Below are 26,963 nucleotides of genomic sequence, written 5' to 3' on the forward strand. Positions count from 1 at the left end.
CAGGACAACAGTGCTACAAGAACCAGAGCCCTGCCTAACCTAAGTACAGGGGGTCCCTAATGTAAACAGGATATCCTTCCTTCATTGGAAAAGCCTATAAGACTGTCCTTCAGATCTTAGAATATTTGCATGAAAATCTGTCACCAATTGGATGGAAAACGAGTTTATGGTTTTGGATTGAATACTGGTTTCGGACAATCCATCATGAAGACATATATACACAAAAAATACAGTGACATATAGGTGAGCAGTTGATGTATGTTTTTATTATCAATGCATCCCTTTAATAAGATTTATTCTAATGGCCCATATAATGCCAAAAACATACAGTGTTCTGTATAAGGGAAACCACAAATTGGGCAAAAAAACAGTCTTATATACAGCTTCTTGAAAATGTTTTCTCTTGAGGAAAGATATAAATAACATTTATCTTTGTCTCTCTGTTCCTAAACGGTCCAGGTACATAATAAAGGATTTGTTTACAGATCCCCATACAGTGCTTTAGAGAAGCTCAGAATAAGTCCACTTACAACACTAAGAATAAGAAGGGGCACATTTTTTCAAATGACTTAAAATGCACACAGAAGTTAAATACGTAAGGTATTACTTCCTGTTGTTCCAATTGCTTGAGAACAATTCCCACTAGTTATGTCAGTTTGGCTTTTTGGTCCCCAACAGAAAGTAGTACAATTATGTTCCCAAATAATTTACCTTATTCCATATCTATCTGAAACATAAGTATAATGTTAAAACCTGCTATGAAATGTAACGTTTTACCACTGTTTAGAATGTGCAGTTAGTTGAAAAGGTGAGCTTAGAATGCAAATGTAAAAAAGAAAGTTCTATGAAGGAATAGTGGAATCTGCAATATTAAAATATCCCCATTTCTTTTTCATTTAGATTAGTGATCAAACATGCACATTGTGGACTGCAACTATAGAATTCTCCGCTTGCAGAGGACTTATGTTTTCAACATGATGCATTTATACAGAGGAATGTTGATTGCTGAGTGCAATTAAAGTGCACCCCAATCCTCTTGTCACCAGTCCATTTCTCTAACCACTTCATAACTTAACTAACCAAGGCCATTATCAACAGTAGGACTAAACATTTCCATTGTGTCATAACAATCATAAGTGCATGTTGTTGTTGAATGATTCAGCATAAACAGTGCAGCAATAGAAGTATCATTGTCAGTCAAAGTGAATAATGTTCTCACGGCAGGTTGGAAATGAACACAATGGTAACCACCACTTCCTTAAAACAGTTACTAAAGAACACATCAACAGCTAATTCCCCAAACCAGCCAAGCTACACATCAGCACTCTAAAACCAGGCAGGTGCTTTTGGCAGGCTCTTCTCTCTACAATAGATAGACATAGGTAGATAGTGGCCTTAACATTGGTTGCTTATTATTTTCACAACCTATTTATCAATTAATTCAGCTATAATTAGGGCCAGAATTATTTACTTCTAATATAAATTAGAAGTTATAAAATAATTTCTCATTGCATGTCAGAGCATACCAAAAAATAAGGCAATGTTATTTCAGCTGCCTAAACAAAATGTTAACAAAAGCTGAAAAAGTACAACATTAAACCCCATTACTCATCATCTTGCATAGCAAAAAACATCAGTACAATCCCATATTGAAATGTTTTAAGACTTTTAAGCCATCATTTTACAAACATGTAGCTAGATTTCTGGATAACGACCGGAAGTGGCTGTCATTGGAAGAGTTTTCAAATGAAATGAGTGTTCTTATTGCACATGTTCAGGCAGCCACTGCTCTCCACTTTAAAATGTTTGCTCCAGTTTAATTATTCGCCAGTTTTACCAGAATGAGGACAGGCAGACAGCGTATCCAAAGGATGCTGTCTAAGGAATGGCAACTGACAGAGGAATGGCAACTGACTTCTGCCCAATACTGAAGCAGCAATTCTCCTTGGCCATCAAGTAGTGACTGTTTTCATGGACCATGTTCTGGGGAATTCCATGGCAGAAAAAGGAGCAGAGAAGCATGTCCTAACATGAATACATAAACACTACCATACAGTCACATACAGTATGTGTATTCTTTCACCTTGACGAGCACCAAATCTATTGTTCTAACCCTGTGCTTTTACTTTAGGGTTTAAATAGCTAGGTAATAAACAAAACAATAATACATGCAGCCGTAGTTTCAAACATCAGTTCAATAACTGACCGTTAATAACTCCTCTGTACTGAAACACACAGACCGATGTTCAATGGCAATCATTTGGTAGATTTCACTCCTACATGTAGTTGTTCGGTTCTTGGCATAAATGCTTAAAAACACAGACAAAATAAAACATAACAACAAAACAAAATCCAGCAAGGCGCAAGGAGGAACATTTCCTCTTTAGCACATGTCAACAAACAGGCAACAACCAAACTGCATCAGTGACTGATGATCGTCTGGTCTACCTGTATCTACCGTTACTGAATAGAGCAATACCAAAAGCCTTTTCATCACTATTCTCCTTCACTGTTCTTTGTTCAGGTGCAATGAATAGACATATGGATATTCACAATGTCATGGTCCTCTCTCCAGACACAGAGAGGTTTTAGTGTTATGCAGAGGAACCCTCCTCTTCAGTGTTTTAGTCAAAGTCAGTGGATCCACTTTGGGAGAAGCTGAGCTAAAAACAACATGCTAAGTTATTTCATATAAGTGGTTGGGATGCAGTCATATACTTAGAAAAAATGAGGAAACCCTCAGAAATGATGGACCGTTTTACATTATTGTATTATGCCATTTGGATTTGATTGTGGTCCATGTTCAGTTGGTGATGAATTTCCCAATATGAGCTCGGTTAAAAAACGCTCACAGCTGGCTGTTATCATTTTATCAGATTAAACATGTATATCTGTTCATCCTGTGTTATCCATCCGTCATATCTTAAAGTCAATAGGAAGAACATATTTCTTCACTCCGCCATATCTTCTCTAATTTGTGTCCAAATGCTAGGAGGACATACAGTGCACTCTGGTATGGAGAAATAAGGGAGGATGTGGGGGTGGAAGGTGACTCAAGGGTCAGTGGTTCAGTGGTTAGGGTTGACTCACAAGTCAGGGGTAGGTGTTGTCTGATGTTCAGGGGTTGCGATTCGGGAAAAGGGTTGACTGGAAGATCAGTAGTGGTGACTCAGGGTTTGACTGGCTACGAGAGGGAAGGGAAGACAGAGGAGAACTCAAGGCTCAGTGGGAGGGTCGGCCGGTCCATTCTTTGGCGGCATAGAGAGGATGCTCTCTGCCTCTTCGTACATCTGAGGAAGAGACACAGAGGTCAATAGAAGCCAGCCAGCATTTATTGTTATGAATGTGGGCATGTGTGTGTTTGTTTACCGGGATAAATGGCACGTCCTGGAAGAGCTCCTGGATGAAGCGCCGTGCGGACAGACGGAACATGCAGTGGGCCAGCAGGTAAGATACCTCAGAGTAGAGACAAATGTCGTCGAATGCATAGGGGAACTTCTCCTTGATCCTGTCAAGACAACACACACAGGGATATCAACCTCGGTTTGAGTGTGTGGGTGTGTATAGTGAAAGGAATGTGTGTGTGTGTGTGTCTTACGTTAGCAGGTTAGTCTCGTGGCCTTTGGTCCCCACAGAGGAGCTGAGGTTGACCACCAGACGCAGGACCTCCTTCCTGAGGAGAACCCTGCCGGCCGGAGCATCCTCTCGGATGGACTTCACTCCTGAGGGGGGAGAGAAACCACAGGTATCCAGGAGGGTTAGGCCATTCCGCCTCAACAACAAAATAACCCTTCGCTTGGAGAAAAGCATTGTATGAGAGAAAATATATATTTTTAAACATTTACCCAAAACCAGTTCAGTGCTGCGGGTGCTTCCTGGGGAGCCATGGGACACAGCATCACTGCACCCAGACACCCCTGACAGTTTGTTTTGGGCCATGACCTCCAGGTGGTTCTGCACAGGTGGACTGCACCACTCTGAGAAAGGTTGGTCCTCCGTCAAGTCTGAGGGAGAAAGGTGAATTAAATTAAGTTGTTTATTGGTCGCAGACTGCTAATATAATATGGAAAAAGAATACAAGGAAGCAAGAACATGAATTGATAAACAGCACAATGTTCTATTTTGTAAATGTTTTATATATATATATATATATATATATATATATATATATACACTGAACAAAAATATAAATGCAACATGCAATAATTTCAAAGATTTTACTGAGTTACAGTTCATATAAGGAAATCAGTCAATTGAAATAAGTTTATTAGGCCCTCATCTATGGATTTCACATGACTGGGAACACAGATATACATCTGTTGGTCACAGATACCCCCCAAAAAAATGAGCCTCACAATGGGCCTCAGGATCTCGTCACGGTATCGCTGTGCATTCAAATTGCCATCGATAAAATGCAATTGTGTTCGTTGTCAGTAGCTTATACCTGCCCATACCATAACCCCACCGCCACCATGGGGCACTCTGTTCACAATGTTGACATCAGCGAACTGCTCACCCACATGTCACCATACACGTGGTCTGCGGTTGTGAGGCCTGGTTGGACGTACTGTCAAATTCTCTAAAACGACGTTGGAGGCGGCTTATGGTAGAGAAATGAACATTACATTCTCTGGCAACAGCTCTGGTGGACATTCCTGCAGTAAGCATGCCAAGTGCATCTGTGGCATTGTGTTGTGTGACAAAACTGCACGTTTTAGAGTGGCCTTGTATAGTCCTCAGCACAAAGGGCACCTGTGTAATGATCATGCTGTTTAATCAGCTTCTTGATATGCCACACCTGTGAGGTGGATGGATTATCTTGGCAAAGGAGAAATGCTCATTAACAGGGATGTAAACACATTTGAGAGAATTAAGCTTTTTGGCGTACAGAAAATTTCTGGGATCTTTTATTTCAGCTCATGAAACATGTGACCAAGACTTTACACGTTTATATTTTTGTTCAATATAAATCTTTTTTTGAAATATAATGCATCTGCCACTGACCTGGGTGGCTGTTGGAAGCGCTGAAGCCGAGCACAGTCAGCCCAGTGCAGTAAAGGCAGTTATCATCGTTGTGTTCCTGTAGACCAGTCTCCTCTGAGACCAGCAGCTGCTGCTGCTCCGCCCGGCTCACCCCCATCAGCTCTGTTATACTCAGCTGGGAGCGAAGCACAGCATGCCGGGAGTGAGGGCTGGGGCCTGGGGGAAGGAGCACATATCCACACATGATATACATTTCTCCCTTTTTATTCAAGCCTGTTGGTCCTGAGTGGGCCTCCTTTATCTCAAGCAGAGCCATGATTCCCTCTGTGCTAAACTCAGTGCTATACAACTCCTTACTGAAGAAAATAGATTGTGTTGACCCTGGGCTGTTTCTTACCATCTGAGTCTCCAGAGAAGAATTTGGCAGATCTGTCCTCAGAGGGCGGGCTGGTCCTCTTCTGGAAATATGGTGTTTCTTTTATCTAAGAAACAAATGATAACATTACAGTAAGTAACTCTTTATCCAAATATTATGGTGGAGTTAGGACTTAAATAGATAAAACAACCTCCATTTCTTTGGTCAAATATCTAGAATAGAAGTTCAATTGATAGATGATGGGGCAGAGTGGGATGAGATGGGGAGTGGAGTGGGACAGAGGGTTCAGTGCATCTGGGTTCAGAGAGAGGGGTCACACGATGGTCACTACCTGGAACATGTTGTTGATGTCCACGGGCAGCGCCAGGCCGATGAAGTCATCAGAGCTGCCGTAGGTGGCGCTGGACACCATGGATCTCACTGAGGAGGACCGCTGCAGAGTGCTCTGGCTGATGGGGCTCAGCAGATCCTCCTTATCCAGAGAGGCAAAACTCAGAGCCTTCAGGAACCTAGAGATTGAGAGAGAGAGAGAGAGATATGCAGTGAGTTACGAGGCAGGACAGGTAGTATGATGGGGTGGGGAGAAAGAGAGATCAAGACTGAGTAAAAGAGAGACAAGGAAGAGTGTACTTCTAGAACAATGCAAACATTAGGTACGTTTGACTTGACTTTCTACACACAATCAGCAGTTGGTTGCCTCAGTCAGGGACATGGGTCAGGAAAAAAGGAGGGCTAGACTTCCCACACCGCAACATAGATTAACATTTAGGATGGAGGTACAGTGGAGTCACGTCTACTCAAATGACCAAAGCAGGGCTCAGAAGGGGCTAGGGTTACAACATTTCTGTAACTTTCCCAAAATTCACAGGTTTTCCAGAAATCCCGGTTGGAGGATTCTCGGGATTACTGGAAAACCTGTGAATTTTGGGAAAGTTACTGGAATTTTGCTACCCTAGAAGGGGCACAATATAGTTGGTGCCAAGGGTGGACGTGGGGGACAGGGTGTTGCAACTTAGCGCCTCTATGGTGTCAAATCAGGACCATCCAATAAAGGAGGGGGGGAGGGGGGCCTGTTAAGATGTCTGTCCACCAACCGTGGGAGGAGGGCTCCAACAGGCCTGCGACTGGACCCAGCTGGCCCACCGTCACCCAAACAGCCAAACCTTTTTACTGAACACCTACTGAAAAAGGGACCATCAGAAACAGCACACATACAGCGTATTACTCCCATTGGGGGAGGGGGAGGGCTGCTGAGGGCTGAAGAGACACTACTTCCCTGAAGAGCTGCCATCAGATACTGTTGTTTAAGAACATGATTCCAGGAATTGGATCAGTCTACTGAGACCGTGGGCGTGTTGCAATGTTTACAGTGGAATGACTCCTCCTTTTGGTTTCAACAAAGTTCCTGGTACTTTTAACACATAATATTTCAGCAGATTCCTGAAGTAAACCCTCATTGCAACTTTAATTCAAGCCAGAGCAGGTCAAACTCTGTTTATCTTGTCAAGAGGGAGGCGGGAGTACACCGAGAAGTAGTATTAGTCATGGGAAATTCTAGAGAGTGTGTGTGTGTGTGTGTGTGTGGACAAGTCGAAGGGGACTGAGTGAATGGAAGCATATGCTAGAATGTGTGTGTGTATTTATGTGTATGTGCGTGTCTGTGTTACCTCCGTGGGGTGAGTCTGGAGTCCAGGCTGCCAGTCTTCATGGTGATTGTATCAGTGAAGAGCACGTCTTTGGCTGGGGAGGCCAGCGCCTCGCTGTGGGACAGGGACGAGTGGATCCTCTGCTGCTGCAGCCTCTTCAGCGTAGCATAGCCCAGCGCATCACGCTGACTGGCGTACGTGTCACGAGAACTTGCGTACTTCAGCGTGGCGTAGCCCAGCGCGTCCCGGGAGTTGGAGTACATGAGGCTGCAGTCTGTCAGGCCGCTCAGGGTGGTCAACGAGGGCGACTTGAGGGACTGGGCACGGCGGGGGAGGGTGTGGGAGGTGCCGGGGGGCACCAGGGAGGCAGAGCTGGACTTGGACAGGGAGGAGAGGTGGGCGGTGTGGGGCTGGGGGGTGAGGGAGGTCAGGGTCTGGATGGTCTGGGCGCTGACCACACTGTTAAGGCTGACACCGTCTGTGTCGATGGTGGAGGGCAGGGTCTCCCTGGAGGGGCTGGAGCTCATAGAGCTGATGCCGCTGGTGGTCGTGTCCGTGTTGAAGCTCTGACTGCGCGATTTAAACGGAGCCCCCCCGCCCCCTCCAGACGGGCCATCCCCGGCCAGGCGCTCCCGGCTAGCCTGCTCTCTCTGGTTCTCACCAACCCCTGACCCTCCTACCCCCACTGACCGGCCTGGCAGCCTCCCCTCCCCCTCCCCCTCCCCAATGCTGGGGGTGCTGCCCCGGTTCTCAGAGGCCTTGCTGCCCACAAAGGAAGTTTCTAGGTTGACAGAGGGACTTTTGGGCAGATGGACATCATTATAGATTGGGAAGACATCTGAAGATCCAAAGGTGTAGCTGGGCTCGGTGACGGTGCGTTTGCGCCCCTGTTCCTCCTCCACCCCTCCTCCGCGGCCCTTGGGGTCGCTGTTGCTGCGGAGCTTCTTCCCGGAGAGCGACAGGGAATGGAGGAGGCGGTTACGGAAGCGGCTGGAGGCCAGGAGGGTGAAGGGGCTGCGGTCTTTGTACTTGGGTCTCATGTACATGGGAGGATCGTCCGACAGGTCACAGTTCTCCAGTCTCTCATCGTCCATAATGTACATACCTGGAAGTGACCATTCACGGTTAATACTTGGTAGTATGGGGTAAACATTTGGAGATACTGTACCGGTAAAAATCAATTCCAACCAGTTGTACAATGATGACAAGAGACTGAAACTGGGCTGAGACTTACTGGGCTGCGTGGAGTCACTCTCGCTGTTGTGCATGGAGCTGGTGGAGTCAGAGGCCAGGCTGAGGCTGGAGGGGACAGAGGACAGTAGGCTGGGGGGGTTGGGGTGGGGCTCCATGTCATCAGGGACAACGGGCCACAGCGTCCGGTGGCTGTGTCTCACAGCATCCCAGCCGTGCTGCTTCAGCATGTCACAGCCCTGACGCGTCTTCGCGATCAGCCCCAACACGTACAGACACGTCCTACACAGAGACAGACATTACAGAGAGGTCCTGGACAGAGATCTAGTATTCTTATGGGACAGCACAAGCATGTTGCTTCACTAGAAGCACCTTCAATATGAGCGTTTCAAATATGAATGTGTCTTACCCCCTGATGGAGAGGACCTCACAGTGCAGGGCCAGAACCACTATGTCAGGGATCACCCCCTCCTCCTGTAGGAGGTTTAACCCCCAGTTTGACGACCCTATGTTACCCTGGAAACAAACAGTTTAAAAAACATTAATATTCATGTTATTATGAAAATGATTTAATGGGTGAATCATGTCAATAATCGGCACATAATTGTGGAACTCTTCTGATTAGAATAGATGTGGCAGTTAGTCATTCTCAATTATACTGACCAAGGCCCAAAGTGCTGCCTTAAGCTGTTTAATGCCATCCCACTTGTCCAGCATTGGGGAGCGAACAGTGTAGCTTAGGTCAGGAACCACATTCTAAAGAGATAGAGAAAATAAGAAACAAAAAGAGTATAAAACACATTATGCCTGTAGGCCTAATTGCTACTTGATCAGTGTAATAGTGGGTGGTTCAAGAAGCTGCAGTTACCTGGACTTCCAGTAGATGGCAGCCTGTCTTGTCATGGACAAGCTGGCCATACAGATGCACAGGAAGATAAACATTTGGCCTCTGTAACCTTTGGTTGCTTCGACGTACATAGTTGTCTCCATCGACAGGTTTACGGTATGTGGTGAGAGCTTCGTTCAGCTGCTCCTCTATCATGTCCACATACTTCAGGTTATACTCCTACAAAACATACAATGATATAAAAACGCTACCAGTTTTCGATGTCTCATGTGTCAGCCAAAAGATGCAAACCATAATTTATGACATTGTTTGGTTGAGTATGAATGTACCTTCTGCCATTTCTCTAGCTGCTTGGTGACGTAGCCCCTCTCATTGAGGTAGGAGAAGCCCTTTGGAATGGACAAGAACCTGGAGATAAGAATCACAGAGGTTAGAGACAAAGGGACCTAATACAGACCGCAAACAATAGCTGAGTTTTCTCCCAGCAGCTTACCGTAGCAGCAGCAGGACCCCCTTGTCCCCCAGGTGAGTGAGAGCTGGCTTCATCTGGATCAGAGCATGGAGATTTGCCTGTATGAAAAAAACACCACAGAGACAAGTCAGCTAATACACTACTGGAGTCAAAAACTGCTTGATTAAACTAAATGACAGACGGTAAGGTACAGCAGTGACCAGGGAACACATAGCAAGACACCACAACAGAATCTCAGGCCCCTCATTCCTCGCCTTGTCCTCGCAGGCCTCATCCAGTATGTCCAGCGCCTCCATGGAGATAGTCTTGTTGCGGTCGTGGAGCTGGGTGACCAGGAGCTCGATGCCCCAATTACTGAAGAACTCCACATTGGCACGCAGCAGCACCCGCAGGTGTTTAGTGGCATACAACCTGCAGTTCTGTGGTACACAAACAGAGGGCAGAAGAGGACAGGCTATAGACAAAAGACAGTACAGTATGAAGATAGGCTAAAACTGCTTCTATCGAAATCCCGGATCACACTTGTAGGCGATGTCATGGCGACGTTGGCTAGCTAAGCTCATGCGTAGAAACACGTCATTTGGCTCCAACGGTCGTCTCGCACCGAACTGTGCATGTGCAGGCACTCCTTCGATATAAAATAGTTTTTGACGAAAATTAAAACGTGTCAGTTTGTCACTTTCACGAGGTTGGAGTAATAACAAGTTAAACTACTTAAGACATTGGCTCGAATCTAGTTTGTGTCTTTAGATTGAGGTTTAACCATGTTTCACTTCTCTCATTGACTTCTCAAACCCATAAACCCCGGCCTGGTCTGTTTGGTCTGTTTCACAAGTGTTCCCGAAAGTCTTGTGATGTTGGTATAGAGTTACTGTCATTCTAAAACCCTAACACATGCTCCATTTAAAGCACAACAAACCAAATTGCACATAACATAAAAATACAGGTAGTTGCTTTCCAAACACTTGTGCAAGCTCCTCTTCCTCCGCCTCTATGAAACCACGATTGATCAATTCCTGTGTGAATTACATCTGTACGTTCTTTCAGTGTAAATGGTGGTGTTCTTACATCAGTGGCAGCGGTCAGAATCTTGGACAGGATGACCCTGGACAGCCCGTCACGGCTGTAGTCCAGTGTGGACACAGTGAGCTTCAGCAGGTGGTCCTGATTCTTCAGCGTACATATGTTCAATAGGCTAGTAGGAGAGCACAGGATAAAGAAAGTCAATGTACTGCTCAAGTACCATATACACTCCAACACAATGATTTGTCAGAGGACAAAGGGAAAAAGGAAATTCTCTCTGCAGTAGCTTAAAAATGCATTAGGCACCTCTAAATGGGCCAGTTCAAGGTATTAGGTATCTCCCAAGAACAAAAAAGGAAGAAACTTGTTTGAAAAAACAGATTAATGGACGTTGAGAGACTGACCACTGGAAGACACTGCACTTCTCCAGCATCTTGACGCCGTGTGGGTGTGAGGAAAGAGTGCCTAGGAACAGGAAGTAGTGCTGGCTGAGGGTGGTGAGCAGCCCGTTGCTCTGGAGACTGCGGTCGGGCTTGAGCCCTGAAGAAGAGGAGAGCCACTGGACTATGTCCTTCACCAGGTCCTCCAGGTACACCTGCCCATCCTGACACACAGAGAGGTAATGTTGAGGTAATGTTGGACATGGTGAGAGAGGTCAATGTAAGGTCATGTAATTCAATATTTGATTATCAAAAGAGTTTACAATTAGAAGTTGTTTAACGTTATGGATTGTTCATTAATAGGCCTGCATAGTGAAATTCTCTACTGCTGTGTGTAAATATCAGTAGTCTATTAGAGTTTTGCCTCATCGTAAACCCTCTCACCTCGTCAGACTCCAGGAGGAACTCAATGAACTGGCATCCCACCACAGTGAGCTGCCTGGCTTTGCTGTGGTCCAGCTCCAGGCTGGCATACAGCTTACTGCTGGGCTTATAAAAGAACAGCAGTCTGCGCACAAACCTGCAAAAATAGAACCCAGGGTCAGACAGAGAGGGAGAACCCAGGGTCAGACAGAGAGGGAGAACCCAGGGTCAGACAGAGAGGGAGAACCCAGGGTCAGACAGAGAGAGAGAACCCAGGGTCAGACAGAGAGAGAGAACCCAGGGTCAGACAGAGAGAGAGAACCCAGGGTCAGACAGAGAGAGAGAACCCAGGGTCAGACAGAGAGAGAGAACCCAGGGTCAGACAGAGAGAGAGAACCCAGGGTCAGACAGAGAGAGAGAACCCAGGGTCAGACAGAGAGAGAGAACCCAGGGCCAGACAGAGAGAGAGAACCCAGGGTCAGACAGAGAGAGAGAACCCAGAGTCAGACAGAGAGAGAGAACCCAGGGTCAGACAGAGAGGGAGAACCCAGGGTCAGACAGAGAGAGAGAACCCAGGGTCAGACAGAGAGAGAGAACCCAGGGTCAGACAGACAGAGAGAGAGAACCCAGGGTCAGACAGACAGAGAGAGAGAACCCAGGGTCAGACAGACAGAGAGAGAGAACCCAGGGTCAGACAGACAGAGAGAGAGAACCCAGGGTCAGACAGACAGAGAGAGAGAACCCAGGGTCAGACAGACAGAGAGAGAGAACCCAGGGTCAGACAGAGAGAGAGAACCCAGGGTCAGACAGAGAGAGAGAACCCAGGGTCAGACAGAGAGAGAGAACCCAGGGTCAGACAGAGAGAGAGAACCCAGGGTCAGACAGAGAGAGAGAACCCAGGGTCAGACAGAGAGAGAGAACCCAGGGTCAGACAGAGAGAGAGAACCCAGGGTCAGACAGAGAGAGAGAACCCAGGGTCAGACAGAGAGAGAGAACCCAGGGTCAGACAGACAGAGAACCCAGGGTCAGACAGACAGAGAACCCAGGGTCAGACAGACAGAAAACCCAGGGTCAGACAGACAGAAAACCCAGGGCCAGACAGACAGAAAACCCAGGGTCAGACAGACAGAAAACCCAGGGTCAGACAGACAGAGAACCCAGGGTCAGACAGACAGAGAACCCAGGGTCAGACAGACAGAGAACCCAGGGTCAGACAGACAGAAAACCCAGGGTCAGACAGACAGAGAACCCAGGGCCAGACAGACAGAAAACCCAGGGTCAGACAGACAGAAAACCCAGGGTCAGACAGACAGAGAACCCAGGGACAGAGAGGAAAGGCAACAAAAGAGGATCAAATACCACTAGCATATTCGCTTCATGTTACCTTTGGTTTGGTGATAGAAGTGGTTGTAATGTTACTAACTTGTGAATTTGTTCATCTTTATTGCTCCGCAGGTTAACGTTGGGCCACTACAGATGGGGAAAAAGGAAACATTAAAAAAAACTTAAATTGAACAAGAGACAGTACTGAAAAAGAGACTGACTGTAATAAGTTTGTATTTACTGCAGTCCTGCTCCACTCACCTTCAGTATTGTTGCGATGAGAACCCAGTTCCAGTCCAGGTTCTCTTTGTGGTTCAGGATGTGGCTGTCTCTCAGGTTCATCATGAGAGCATCCTCAGTGTCCTGCAATGCAAACAAGGACAGCATTTCAAATAGAACTACAACAAATCCGAGAAGCTTTTGTTGCACAGGGACATGGTTTGAAATGTACCTTAATGACAAAGATATCTCTCTGTGGTCTAAAGTGCTGGTCTCTACAGTAGTGTGAAGCCTTTGATTTGCGGATGATGTGGTCCAGGTACAGGCTGTTGGGTTTGGGCGCTCTTTTCTTCTTCTCGTGGAAGCGCTTCAGGTAGTTGACCGCTGCACTCGCCCGTCTGAAAAATGATGACAATAGCTGTCGTGTCAGTGTTAATAATACAAAATCCAAACTCTCTTGTAGCACATACATTGTTTAATGACGATTAGGGTAGAGAGTTTCATGTAACTATAGTCATAGTCATACAGTCTTTTCTCCTGTCTGCTACAGAGTAAATTCCTCACAATGGTCCCTGTCTATAGTGAACCCAAGTAACTTCCTCAGCGCTCTATGGTAAGTAGTTGTCACTCACAGTCTCTTCTCCTGAGCGATGTCGAAGGAGGCTGCCTTGTTGATGAGTGTGGGCAGACAGTGCAGGTGGTGGCTGTGGGAGTGTGGCAGGATGGTGTTGGCCTGGGGTGGGAACAAAAATAAACAGTTACAACAACAACCATGAAAAACTAATTACAAACTTTACCAAAACAACTCATTACAAATAATTTGTGTGAAAAACTCCTAGAGCATATCCTCTGGTCCAGTTCATTGACCTCACATAATGTTAACAGCAGAGAGAGCATTGACTTGAGTTACCATGTGAAGCAGTTCTCCCAGTAGAAGGGTGGCTCGCACAGAATTGTTGTCATCAGTGCTTGTGATAACCTCAATCAGACCCTGTTGAGAGGTACTCAAGCTTTACATGAAAGGCAATAGTGGTTTGTGTGTGTTTAGGTAGTAACATTGACAGATATCTAACAGCACTATTTGGTTGAATATACACAAACGCATTGATCCTCTGATATTGATGACCATACCTCAAGAAGTCCACTCTTGATGAAGGCAGACAGTACCAAAGCCAGGTAGTTATCCATTAGGTCAGGCCTGAGGGGGCAGACAGAGAACACTGAGTTTATGCAGAGAATGTTTTACTCAATCATGAGTAAAGGAGAGTTGAAATTCAGTGATTGTTCTTACCTTGACCGAGCTCGATGTGGAAGGATACATTTAGCTTCAGAAGCCACAAAGCCATCTGATAACCTCCAACTGTCTTGGAACCTACTGGGGTCTATAGGGGGAATATAGAGACAAGTATACAATGTGACATAATAATATATGGTACATGAGATATATGATAAGGTGGTTAGAGGTTATTAACTTGAATAGACACACAAAAAGTGACATTGTACCCACCCACACTGATAAGTGCTTCAATAAAGTCTGCAGTCGCAACAGGCATGGGGAGCCGGAAGATATCATACATCACCTCTAACAAGCCTTTCTGTGGGAGATTGAGCGTAACCAGTTTTACTTACACACACAGTCTAATAGAGACTCCATTATTCCCTAATGAAAAATGTATAACATTTTGATGAGAAGTGGGAAAATAATTATATTTTTCGGGGTGTGCTCTACATTATTCTTACATTAAACTGAGTGACATTGTTATCTGTGTTATTGAGCACAACCATAGAGCAATCTCGATGTAAACTTGAGGACACTGCATTCCTTTTGACCTCAGTTGTCGCGTGCTGATAGTGTCCATTCGATGCTATGCTTACCCTTACTTCCACATTTGGTATACAGAGCAGGCCAATAAGAGACTGGATTCCAGAGTTGCCTGACTTGCACAGGTTAATGATGCCTGGAGTGAGATTGAGACGGAAATACAGAGAGTAGGGTCAGGTAAGGACATGTTCAGACCACATCACTAATAGCATATCAAAGCTATCAGGGTATATAGACACTCAAACTCAAATATTATTGAATATGAAGGAGTAATGTTTACCTGACCAGGAGCGAAAGGAAGCAACTATGGACATCTTACTGGCCAGGAATCGAGCTTCCCTGTCTTCCCTGGGGTTGACATCAAAATGCACGATTAACATCCCCAAAATAATTGATACAGTAAATACAACACTCCATTTTATTTGAGATATATATATATATATATATATATATATATATATATATATATATATATATATATATATATATATATATATATATATATATATATATATATATATATATATATATATATATATATATATACACACACAGCTGTGGAAAAAATTGAGACCACTGCAAATTTTTCTTAAATCAGCATCTCTACATGTATGACAGCCATTACATTCCAGTGTATGTTCAATTTCAACACAGGCACACCTCATTCTACTGAATTAGGTACTCATTAGGTGATCACATGAACCAAATCTTATTTAACGAGGAAAAGTATAAAAACCACTGCTGTGGTGATCACTATCCTCTTGCAATAGGACCAGCTGAATGGCAAAAACAGTGCTAATAGTACCTCAAAAGTAATATTAATAAAAAAATAACTATTGACCATGCCAAAAGAGTTGAAAAGGAACGTTTTGAGTGAGGAAAAGAAGGGGTCAATTCTGTCTTTACTGGCAGAGAGATACAGTGAGCGTCAGGTTGCTTCCATCCTTAACATTTCAAAGACGGCGGTTCATAAGAACACGGTCAAGCAGCAGACATTGGGGACAACAAAGCTACAGACCGGCAGAGGGCGAAAACGACTCTCTACTGACCGGGATGACCGCCAACTCATTCGCATGTCACTCAACAACCGTAGGATAACATCAAGTGACCTGCAAAAAGAATGGCAAACGGCAGCTGGAGTGAAGTGCATGGCGAGGACGGTTCAAAACAGGCTCCTAGGGGCAGGGCTGAAGTCGTGCAAAGCTAGAAAAAAGCCCTTCATCAATGAGAAGCAAAGAAAAGCCAGGCTGAGGTTTGCAAAAGACCATAAGGATTGGACCATAGAGGACTGGAGTAAGGTCATCTTCTCTGATGAGTCGGATTTTCAGCTTTGCCCAACACCTGGTCGTCTAATGGTTCGACGGAGACCTGGAGAGGCCTACAAGCTACAGTACCTCGCACCCACTGTGACATTTGGTGGAGGATCAGTGATGATCTGGGGGTGCTTCAGCAAGGCTGGAATCGGGCAGATGTGTCTTTGTGAAGGACGCATGAATCAAGCCACGTACAAGGTTGTCCTGGAAGAAAACTTGTTTCCTTTTGCTCTGACATTGTTCCCCAACTCTGATGATTGTTTTTTCCAGCAGGACAATGCGCCATGCCACACAGCCAGGTCAATCAAGGTGTGGATGGAGGACCACCAGATCAAGACCCTGTAATGGCCAGCCCAATCTCCAGACCTGAACCACATTGAAATCTTCTGGAATGTGATTAAGAGGAAGATGGATGGTCACAAGCCATCAAACAAAGCCGAGCTGCTTGAATTTCTTCACCAGGAGTGGCATAAAGTCACCCAACATCAATGTGAAAGACTGGTGGAGAGCATGCCAAGACGCATGAAAGCTGTGATTGAAAATCTGGGTTATTCCACCAAATATTGATTTCTGAACTCTAAGTTAAAACATTACTATTGTGTTGTTTAAAAATGAATATGAACTTATTTTCTTTGCAGGTCTGACAACACTGCATCTTTTCTGTTATTTTGACCAGTTGTCATTTTCTGCAAATAAATGCTCTAAATTCCAATATTTGGAATTTGGGAGAAATGTTGTCAGTAGATTATAGAATAAAACAAAAATGTTATTTTTACCCAAACACATACCTATAAATAGTAAAACCAGAGAAACTGATAATTTTGCAGTGGTCTCTTAATTTTTTCCGCAGCTGTATATATATCGTCGAGGCCTGGTGACAGACGGAGTCCACATCACACGGCGGTGGCTCCCTCTGCTGGACGTGCCAGGTCTTGACATGTCCTCCCCGCCAGAACTAATTGGGGCTGATGAGTAATCAAGGGCTGATTGCTCACCAGCTGTACGGGACCCATAAAGCTGCCAGGAGGGCAGCACAGGGGAGAGGTTCGAGGTAGCTACCGGATAGACGTCCTCATGGTCTGCTAGAACCGAGGGGCTCTGTGTTCTACCACAGAGGAGACAGCATTCCCCGGAGGCCAGAAGACGGTAACCCAGAAGAGGTCTCCTGGAGGAGACCTGTTTTTTATATTTTTCTTTATTGTTTTAAACAAGCATCCTTGAAACTGTCTCCACCACTTGTGTCCGTGTCTGATCTGTGTAAACATTTAGATCAAACTCCCTGGTCTGCCACAAGTGGTGGAAACTGCAGGCAATCTGACAACGTGGTCAGACCAGTGTTGACGTTTACGCAGTATCAGCATGGACGAGTTGATAGCTCAGTTTGTTCGGGCCCAACAAGCGCAACAGGACATTCAGGAACAAACGCTGGAAGAACAGCTTCTACAGAATGTCCGCCTACTTGAGGAAGTCAGGAGGCTGCGAGGAGAAACATGGACCGAATCACATCCCAATCAGTTTTTAATCAAGCTAACGGAGGACGACGACATCGAGACCTACCTCTGCATGTTCGAATGGACAGCACTCCGGGAAGGATGGCCCAAGGCGAAGTGGGCGGCTCTGCTGGCCCCGTTCCTGTCCGGAGACGCCCAAAAGGCGTATTATGACCTCAACACCAAACAGGCGGCTAACTACTACTGTCTCAAGAGGTACTCATTTGCTACGGGTACAGCCATGCCCGTCGGGCCCAGCTGGTCCACGACTGGGAGGTTTGTGGCCGACGCTTCCCCTCCAAGCCCAGATTATCGACCTACTGCGCATCACCAGGGCATGGCTCCTAACCTGACGTAGCCACCCTCCCCGTTATCGACAAAGTGGTCATGGATCTCTTCTTACGGGCACTACCTCACAACATGAAGAGGGAGGCGAGCCTACGCGCTCCTCAGACCTTGGAGGACCTCTTGGGAGCCGTGAAGACGCACCAGAATACAGAGGCCCTGCTGAAGAGGACGCGGGCCGAGTCCGGGAGCCGTCAGAGGGGACGGAACGACAACCCCACCATCGTACTCCCCAATCCGACAGTCAGCCGGGTTAAAGGACTGCAGACCCGCAGAGAGTCGACCCGCCACCAACAACCCCAGGTGGATGAAGACCAAAGGAGGTGTTTTGTGTGTGGCGCCCGGGACACCTCGCATGGAATTGCCCGGGCCGAGAGGAGTCAATGACATCAGTGGGCCCCGGAGACGAGCCGGGCCACGCAGTAAACTATGTCACCTCCTGTTGGGCCCACAGCAAGCCACCAGCACCCATGGTCCCAGTGAAAATCGACGGTCACGACACCCACACTCTGTTGGATTCCGGGAGTGTGGCAACGCTGGTACAAGCGCACCTGCTGGCCCAGCCGACCGACCGTGGGGAGGAGATGTCCCACTCCTGTGTCCACGGCGACACCAAGCGGTATTCGACCGGGCAGGCCAACATCGTGATGCCACAAGGGAGCTGCCAGATGGTGGTGGGTGCTGTACCTGAGTTGCCGATACCCCTCCTCGTGGGACGAGATTGTCCGCTGTTCGCGGCACTTGGCACGGGCCGTACGAAGTGACAGAGAAGCTGGGACCCGTAAATTACCGCGTACGGCAGCCGGGGAGATGGAAACCACAACAGATTTACCACGTGAACCTATTGAAGAGGTGGCACGTGAGGACAGCCTTGGCCGTGCTGTGGTCAAAACCTGGGATGTTGACGGGACCAGTGGTGGTCCCGAGCAATGAGGACCTCGGACCGGCCCAGAAGCAAGCGCTCTGGGAGCTCATCTATCGGAACACTGCCGTGTTTGCCAAGAAACCAGGCCAAACGACCCTCATTGAAGACCATGTCCGCACCCGGCCCGGAGAAACGGTACGAAGGAAGGCCGTGAAGCAGGAGGTTGAGGCTATGCTGAGGATGGGAGTCGTCAAGGAGTCCCACAGCGCATGGTGCAGCCCCATCGTGTTGGTGCCCAAACCGGACAGTAGTCTGCGTTTCTGCAATTACTTCCGGGGGGCTTGTTCGATGCCTACCCCATGCCGAGGGTGGACGAGCTCATTGACCGGTTGGGAAAGGCCCGGTACATGAGCACCTTGGACCTGACCAAGGGATATTGGCAGGTACCCTTGGCAGCCTCCTCCCGGGAGAAGACGGCATTCTCGACACCGGATGGCTTATACCAATACCGGGTCCTCCCCAACTTTGCGGCTATAGCCTCCCCCCTTACCAATCTGACCAGGGCCTACCTCCCTGAAAACAGTGAAGTGGTCGGATGAGGCCGAAGCGGCATTCAGGCGCCTGAAGGAAGCACTGTGCTCCCATCCGAATCTCGTGACGCCCGATTTCCAGGTACCGATGCTGGTGCAGACGGATGCCTGCGACACGGGACTAGGGACTGTCCTGTCCCAGGTACACGATGGGGAGGAACACCCCATCATGTACATAAGCCGGAAGTTGATACCCAGAGAAAAGAAGTACTCGATTGTCAACAAAGAGTGTCTAGCGGTGAAGTGGGCGCTAGACACTTAAGAATTACATGTTGGGCACCCACTTCACCCTGGTCACAGACCATGGCTCTCCTGGTCTGGATGGCCAGGGGAAAGGACACGAACGATTGAGTCACCAGGTGGTTCTTGTCCCTTCAACGCTTCTCTTTTTCTGTTGTGCAGAGGTCAGGGGCGAAGCATGGGAACGCGGATGCCCTATCGAGAAGGGAGACGTATATCGCACTGACGACCGCCCCGTCCCCGACAGGGCTAAGGGGAGAGGGGGGTGTGGCGTACCGCGGACAAGCCACCAGGAGGAGACTCGTCGAGGCCTGGTGACAGTCTACATCACACGGCGATGGCTCCCTCTGCTGGACGTGCCAGGTCTCGACAGGTCCTCTGGCCAGGACTAATTGGGGCTGATTGAGGGCTGGTGTACAGGGCCCATAAAGCTGCCAGGAGGGCAGACGTCTACCGGATAGACGTCCTCACGGTCTGCTAGAACCGAGGGGCTCTGTGTTCTACCCCAGAGGAGACAGCATTTCCCGGAGCCCAGAAGAGGTCTCCTGGAGGAGACCTGTTTTGTTTTGTTTTTCTTTATTGTTTTAAATAAACACCCTTGAAACTGAGGTATCCCATTGTGCCTGATCTGTGTGAACGTTTAGATCAAACCCCCTGGTCTGCCACAAAAAAAAAAATATATATATATAGTACCAGTCAAAAGTTTGGACACACCTACTCATTCCAACGTTTTTCTTTATTTTTACTATTTTCTACATTGTAGAATAATAGTGAAGACAAACTATGAAATAACACATGGAATCCTGTAGTAACCAAAAAAGTATTAAACAAACTTGTTGGCTGCTTTTCCTTCACTCTGCCGTCCGACTCATCCCAAACCATCTCAATTGGGTTGAGGTCGGGGGATTGTGGAGGCCAGGTCATCTGATTCAGCACTCCATCACTCTCCTTCTTGGTAAAATAGCCCTTACACAGCCTGGAGGTGTGTTGGGTCATTGTCCTGTTGAAAAACAAATGATAGTCCCACTAAGCCCAAACCAGATGGGATGGCGTATCGCTGCAGAATGCTGTGGTAGCAATGCTGGTTAAGTGTGCCTTGAATTCTAAATAAATCACAGACCGTCACCAGCAAAGCACACCCACACCATAACACCTCCTCCTCCATGCGTTACAGTGGGAACTACACATGCGGAGATCATCCGTTCACCCACACCGCGTCTCACAAAGACACGGCGGTTGGAACCAAAAATCTCAAATTTGGACTCCAGACCAAAGGACACATTTCCACCGGTCTAATGTCCATTGCTCGTGTTTCTTGGCCCAAGCAGGTCTCTTCTTATTATTGGTGTCCTTTAGTAGTGGTTTCTTTGCAGCAATTCGACCATGAAGGCCTGATTCACACAGTCCCCTCTGAACAGTTGATGTTGAGATGTGTCTGTGACTTGAACTCTGTGAAGCATTTATTTGGGCTGCAATTTCTGAGGGTGCAATTTCTAGGGCTATCTACCTTGTCACAACACAACTGATTGGCTCAAATGCATTAAGAAGGAAAGAAATTCCACAAATTAACTTTGAAGAAGGCACACCTGTTAATTGAAATGCATCCCAGGTGACTACCTCATGAAGCTGGTTGAGAGAATGCCAAGAGTGTGCAAAGCTGTCATCAAGGAAAAGGGTGGCTATTTGAAGAATCTCAAATATTACATATATTTTGATTTGTTTAACACTTTTTTTGGTTACTACATTATTCCATGTGTTATTTCATAGTTTTGATGTCTTCACTATTATTTTACAATGTAAAAAATTGTAAAAATAAAGAAAAACCCTTGAATGAGTAGGTGTGTCCAAACTTGACTGGTAGTGTATGTATAATCCACACTTACTTGAGTTGCCCCTCTGATGTGTCTGCATTGTGTCTGTAGTGGAAGTCCGTGTAAGGGGCCAGGATTTGCTGGAAGAAAAACAGAACGTGAAAAACAAAATCACATTCAATGAGGAAAATAATCAAATTAATCAAATTCCTGTTAATGAATGCTGCTCTTTGTATGCGAGTGTGTATTGTCAGTACCTCGAGCTCCACATCCGAGCGCACATACTGTCGTGTGTGTGGGTGGTTGAGGAGGTGTAGGATGGTAGTGATGAGTGCCTCGTTGATGCGGCTCAGCTGACAGTCGATCACGTTCTTCAGAATGGTGCTGAGACCACCCCTCTGGGCCACCACCACAGGGTTCTTCAGAGCTGCAGAATAAAGGAATCACACAGGGTTTAACCATAAGATCACAAATAGATAAGTGTGTGCGTGTGTGGTGTCTCACTCACCAAGTTCACAGATGATGGCGATACAGGCGCGCACCATGCGGTCTCGCTCCTGTAGCCCATCTTTGCCCACGGCAATGAGGGAGTTTGTTACAGACGAGGGGAAGAGCAGTGCATTCACAGTGATCATCTGTAGGGGCCAGCAGAGAGGGGACAGATCAGAGTCTCACATAGTAGTACTCACGTGATAGAAAGATGTTTACTAAATAAGTAAGGGATAATCAACGAGGGGCTATGCGTTCTATGGAAAATAATGAACGACGTGGAAGGTGTGTTCCACTACGCACTAGCGGAGTGGAATTGACCTTCCACGGAGTTGCATTCTTTTCGAGAGAACGCATAGAGCCCCGAGTTGATTATCCCTTTAATACCATGGCTATAATTTAACACATGCCACTAGAAATGTGTTTATTTGCCGGTATAAATGTGTTCAACATCCACTAAAGTAGCTAGCAAGTTTACTAGATAGCTACAGTAGTTGCCGTGGCAACCAAACAAACAGACTTGCTAGTTTAGCTAACCAAACTATCAGTCCTAGCTTGCTATTATGAAAATCAAATTCAACAATACCAATACTGTTTTCAATTAGACTTTTACTTTCAAAAGGAGCTCAAACAAAACATGTAAAAATTAACTATAGCATTTAATTCTACCGTGCAAATATACCGTGTGTTATAGGGAAATAATGCATGCTCTAGAATGCCCTTCAAGCCAATCAGAAATTAGTATTCAAATTCAACAATGCTATGGTATAAAGATGTTTACCACATTCCAGCCGGTGTCTATTCCACAAGTTACCACCGGCTAAAGCTATGTCGTTGAAATGCCTATTTACTCTGTTCCATCTCACTGTGCAATCCACTGTCTCACCAGCCCAGCCAGACAATTTATAAACCTGATCTGCACTGTAAAAAGCATCTAGACATTATCTCACATTTCTTTTAGACTAACATTTCGTTTTCAACAGCGGAGATTTGTATAAACCTTGCTGTCTCTGACATTTGCAACATTGTTTCAGTATTGAAATTCCATCTCCAGTTGTCCCATAGTAATGAACGTGTAGGGGTCGGGAGTCTGGATGAGACAGGCAGGCAGCTTTTCTCAGCCAGTCGAAATCATGAATCTGCATCATTTTTATGGATATATACAAAGAAATGTCAATAGAAAACAGGTAAAATGAAACGAAGTGCAGCTAGTTTGCAGTCTTTCCAGCTTCAGTTTGAAGTGATTGTGTTAGCTGTGCTGTTGGCTAGCTCCTCTGAACAACAAAACAGTGTCCTGACGAGAGCACATTTTCTATGCCAGGTGAAATCATGCATCATTAGTTCATTGTTTTGGATGTATCCAAATAAATGTCACGAGAAAACAGCTTAAACAACTGCAAATGCAGCTACTTTGTTGTTATTCTGGCTGCACTGTTTGACGTGACTGTAAGTTAGCCATAGTTGGCTAGCTAGCAAGCAAGGGATAAGAACATTGCCAGCCAGTATGGCAATAGAACATTTAGAACAAAAAGACTGAATGACTGGGTCGCGTCTCTGGCAACCGAACCGATAGAACGAACGACCAGCCGGCTTGGGTAGAAACCCTAGATTTGTGTTGAGACTATATCTTGTGGAAGGACGAAATAGTATGAATAAATTAATCAAAATAACATTTATGAAAATATGTAAATCATTATTTGAATATGTTGGTAACCCGTTGTATAAAAGTGATTTGCCGGCACTCGATTTCGTCTCGGGCCTAACAACACTCGTGCCAATATATCCTCCAAACACTGGCTTCTAGGGCATTATCACTTAAATAACTGGTCATACCTCAACATCTTACTGAATGGTACACTATGCATGAAATTAATTTAGTTAAAGAGAGGTTGGGGTGTCTCACCTTTCGCACCAGCCTGAGAGCCTGTGTTCTCTCCACCTCATTGCTTTGCTGGATGTCTATGCACCTGGAGAAGGAGATACTCAGTCACTCAGTGGTTGAAAGGTTAAGTTGGCTCAACATTGGGATAAGTCACAAACACACACCGTTCAGATGTAGCACTCACCTGGCGATCAGGTAGTCCACCTGAAGACGGAGGACCTTCTGGAGAATAGCGCTGTCTCTGATCAGGTAGCGTAGAGCCCTAAGGCCTGCAGCTCGCACCTCCTTAGCCTCATTTAACAGCGCTAACCGGAGACTAGAAAAGGGGCAGGACGGGACGTGAGTGAGAGATAGAGAGAGAGAGAAAGAGAGAGTGAGAGAAAGATCGATAAAGTAAGGAACAACAAATCTGCACTAGACTTCATTATCATGGCAAAATCATTCTATAGTGGAACTGGAAACATCACAAAATCAACCGATAGAAAAACAGCTAGTCCTGTACATGTAGCCCTACTGGAGATTCATTTCTCGAAAGACTCACCAAATGATGATCTCTTCATGTGTAAACCCAAGCTTCTCCTCTGAGTGGCCTGCATTGCAGAGAAGCTGTGACAGATGGAGACAAATATACTTGTAAGAACACATTCAAACAAAGAATCAAACGTTACATACAATTAATATCTGCTGAGATATTGCCCCACAAACCTTTATAAAGTTGTTCAGGTGACCGAGTTTGCGCATGTTGGAGACTCCTTGTTGCTTGGCAACATTCTGAAGGATTTCCCGAAGGTTGTCTGAAGGATCTGAAATGAAACATCAAGGTCAATAAGTGAAAAGTTCTCTCACCGGGTTAAAACTCTGTTCCAATACGTTCCAGTAACAGAACACACTGTGTTCAGGTGAGACCAGCATGACTAGGCCTCATTAATGAGTGGGACTGGAACACTAAACTGGAAACAGAAATACATTTGGGATCAGGGCATTTGGGATTTCTTCACCTGAGTGAGCAATAGAAAATCTTAAGCGATAAATCAGTAAAACATTACTATTCTGCAATGGTCAGAATGTGCTATTGTATGCTTCAGTCAAGTGACTTCGGCTTCGGAGCATGAAGTAAAATAGTGTGAAGTGTCCCTGAGGAAATCTGGGATATCACTTGGACAGAGTGTTCCTGTAACGAGGCCAGTTAAGATCCCAAAATGTATATTTTGCTTAAGTTTGGTGGTACTGCTCTGCTGTGAAAATACACCCATTGCACTTCAGCGACCAAAAAAGCACTCCCTATTACCATAACATCATACAGTTGATCAAGGTTGTGGCATTTTGAAGGTGCAATATGATTCAACCAACTTTTGAAAATGCCTCCAGGGGCTTACTGTTACATCCATCAGCTTAACAGGGGAGCTACTATCCTAGACTTGAGGTCAGTCTGCCTACTTTTTATGCAGTAGCTACATTATTTCAAACTATAACTAAATCATTTGTTTACAAACTCTCCCATGATGCAAAAACATAAGCAATGCAATACAGGGCCTTAACATTTGTATTATGATAAAGTAGGAGTGTGTTGGCGTTTAGCTTCAATAAGGCATGGGCCTATTCTGCAAAAATCAAGGGAGGGACTGGGACACATTTCTCTAGTTGAAAATCAATGGCATTGAATTGCATACAAGCCATAGGCAGTGAGCTAGAAACAATGAATGACACTAGCTAATATCCAAACAATATCATGCATCAAAACAACAATGTCGTGATGATCATGTTATGAATTGCTGCTAGCTATGCTACTTAGCCAGGTTGTCAACACAGTTAGCATTGTAGCTAACTAACTTAAATGTAAATAAAGGGAGTTACCATGTTCGACCATTTAGTAGCTAGCTAGCAGCATCCTACTAATAAGATAGCTAGCTTCGATTCAATGGGGATGGTGACTCTCCAAGCTCCAATCTGATTCACCCACCTCTGGAGAGATCGAGTGGTACATTTTCCTCCCCACTGTCATTCCGACCTGTCAAAGCAAACCATACACACCAAGTATTAACGGTTAGCAAGGAGACAGCAACTAACAGGTACAAAGAAAGTTCCGCTTTGTGTTTCGGAGGGTTGCTAATCTCTGATCCAGACTGAAATATCTCTTGTCTCACCTCGCATCCGAATGCTTCGGCTCGGACGGCCTCGGATACTGACCGCCATCTTTACAGAATCATTCAACACCGACCGGGCCGGAATCAACAGGGATTATCGCGAGAAATTCCGCATTCACTGCCTCTTATCTCCACAACCACAGTTGTCTCATATATACAGTCTATGTACTGCACCTTGCAAATCATTGTAAATGATGTTCATGATTTGAGGACAGTGCCATTTATGACAACCACCATTCGGCAATATTTGCTTTAGTTTCTGTCAGGCCCATAATTCTCTCAGATCTCTTGTATGATTTTGGTAGCTGGAAATGTGTCTCCCACCTAAAGCTAAAGAAGCAGGTATACATTTGGAGAATGTTAAGAGTATATCCCTGCTTCCACAGTGTGAGGGGTCACGACTAGAAGGGATCCAGCTTTATGTCAGATGTTAAACTCCCGCGAGAGTTTGAAACCTGCCAAAGTTGGGACTTGGGAGAGTGTTCAGAATGATTCAGTTTTCTTCTGATCGAAGTAATTGTTCGGTTTTTTTCACAAAAATGTAGACGTTAATTAAGTTTATTCCAAATTAAACGAACACCCCCACCTCTTTGCCATGGTTGTTGTTTTTTTTAATCCATTTGGCTGCACTTGTCATCCCGGGACAGTCCTGTATCTCAGCCTCTTTTCAGTTGTCCCAATTTTTCTTTCTACAAAAAATGTAATTTTGTCAGCAAGACGCATCAATTATTTTAGGCTACAAGAGTGTAGACCCAATGACAATCGCCGAATGTCATTACACCTTTTGGTGTGTTGTAACAGATGTCTCTTTCCATTCATCAAATGACTGGATGGAGTGGACGAACATGTGCGGCCAGCCTACTTTTTGGTGATTTGTTTGACAATAAGATGAAAACATCATGACTGGTTGTGTTCATACAAATTAAAATGTAATATGTTTTGTTGTTACCGTTAAATTACGTCTTTACTAGTAGGCCCGCACATAATTTGTTTTACTGCAAGCGCGTGCACACAAAGGAGATTCCTTGAAAAAAATAGAGACCCCCGAATGTCACGGTATACAGTGTATTCGGAAAGTATTCAGACCCC

The 26,963-nt window shown here is 45.7% G+C and overlaps 1 protein-coding gene across 1 annotated transcript; it reads right to left on the bottom strand.

The window, feature by feature from the left end:
- Positions 1-251: 251 nt before the first annotated feature.
- Positions 252-25,936, bottom strand: LOC311128655 (rapamycin-insensitive companion of mTOR-like). Its single transcript, XM_084160850.1, has 37 exons — positions 25,875-25,936; positions 25,691-25,738; positions 24,436-24,533; positions 24,272-24,336; positions 23,915-24,046; positions 23,752-23,815; positions 21,868-21,994; positions 21,617-21,786; positions 21,432-21,499; positions 14,986-15,053; positions 14,759-14,841; positions 14,391-14,478; positions 14,175-14,265; positions 14,015-14,081; positions 13,794-13,874; positions 13,516-13,616; positions 13,116-13,281; positions 12,926-13,027; positions 12,765-12,811; positions 11,363-11,498; positions 10,943-11,142; positions 10,584-10,710; positions 9,770-9,934; positions 9,537-9,613; positions 9,373-9,451; positions 9,065-9,262; positions 8,860-8,952; positions 8,606-8,712; positions 8,240-8,478; positions 7,027-8,110; positions 5,691-5,868; positions 5,381-5,465; positions 5,005-5,199; positions 3,846-4,004; positions 3,599-3,722; positions 3,370-3,508; positions 252-3,290 (listed from the first exon to the last, which is right to left on the bottom strand). Exons 1-37 carry the CDS (start codon positions 25,921-25,923, stop codon positions 3,216-3,218), a joined length of 5,175 nt encoding a protein of 1,724 aa, XP_084016976.1. The 5' UTR covers positions 25,924-25,936; the 3' UTR covers positions 252-3,215.
- Positions 25,937-26,963: the final 1,027 nt, after the last annotated feature.

This window comes from Coregonus lavaretus (genome assembly GCF_964263955.1).
Source record: "Coregonus lavaretus genome assembly, chromosome: 4".
NCBI classification, from domain to species: domain Eukaryota; kingdom Metazoa; phylum Chordata; class Actinopteri; order Salmoniformes; family Salmonidae; genus Coregonus; species Coregonus lavaretus.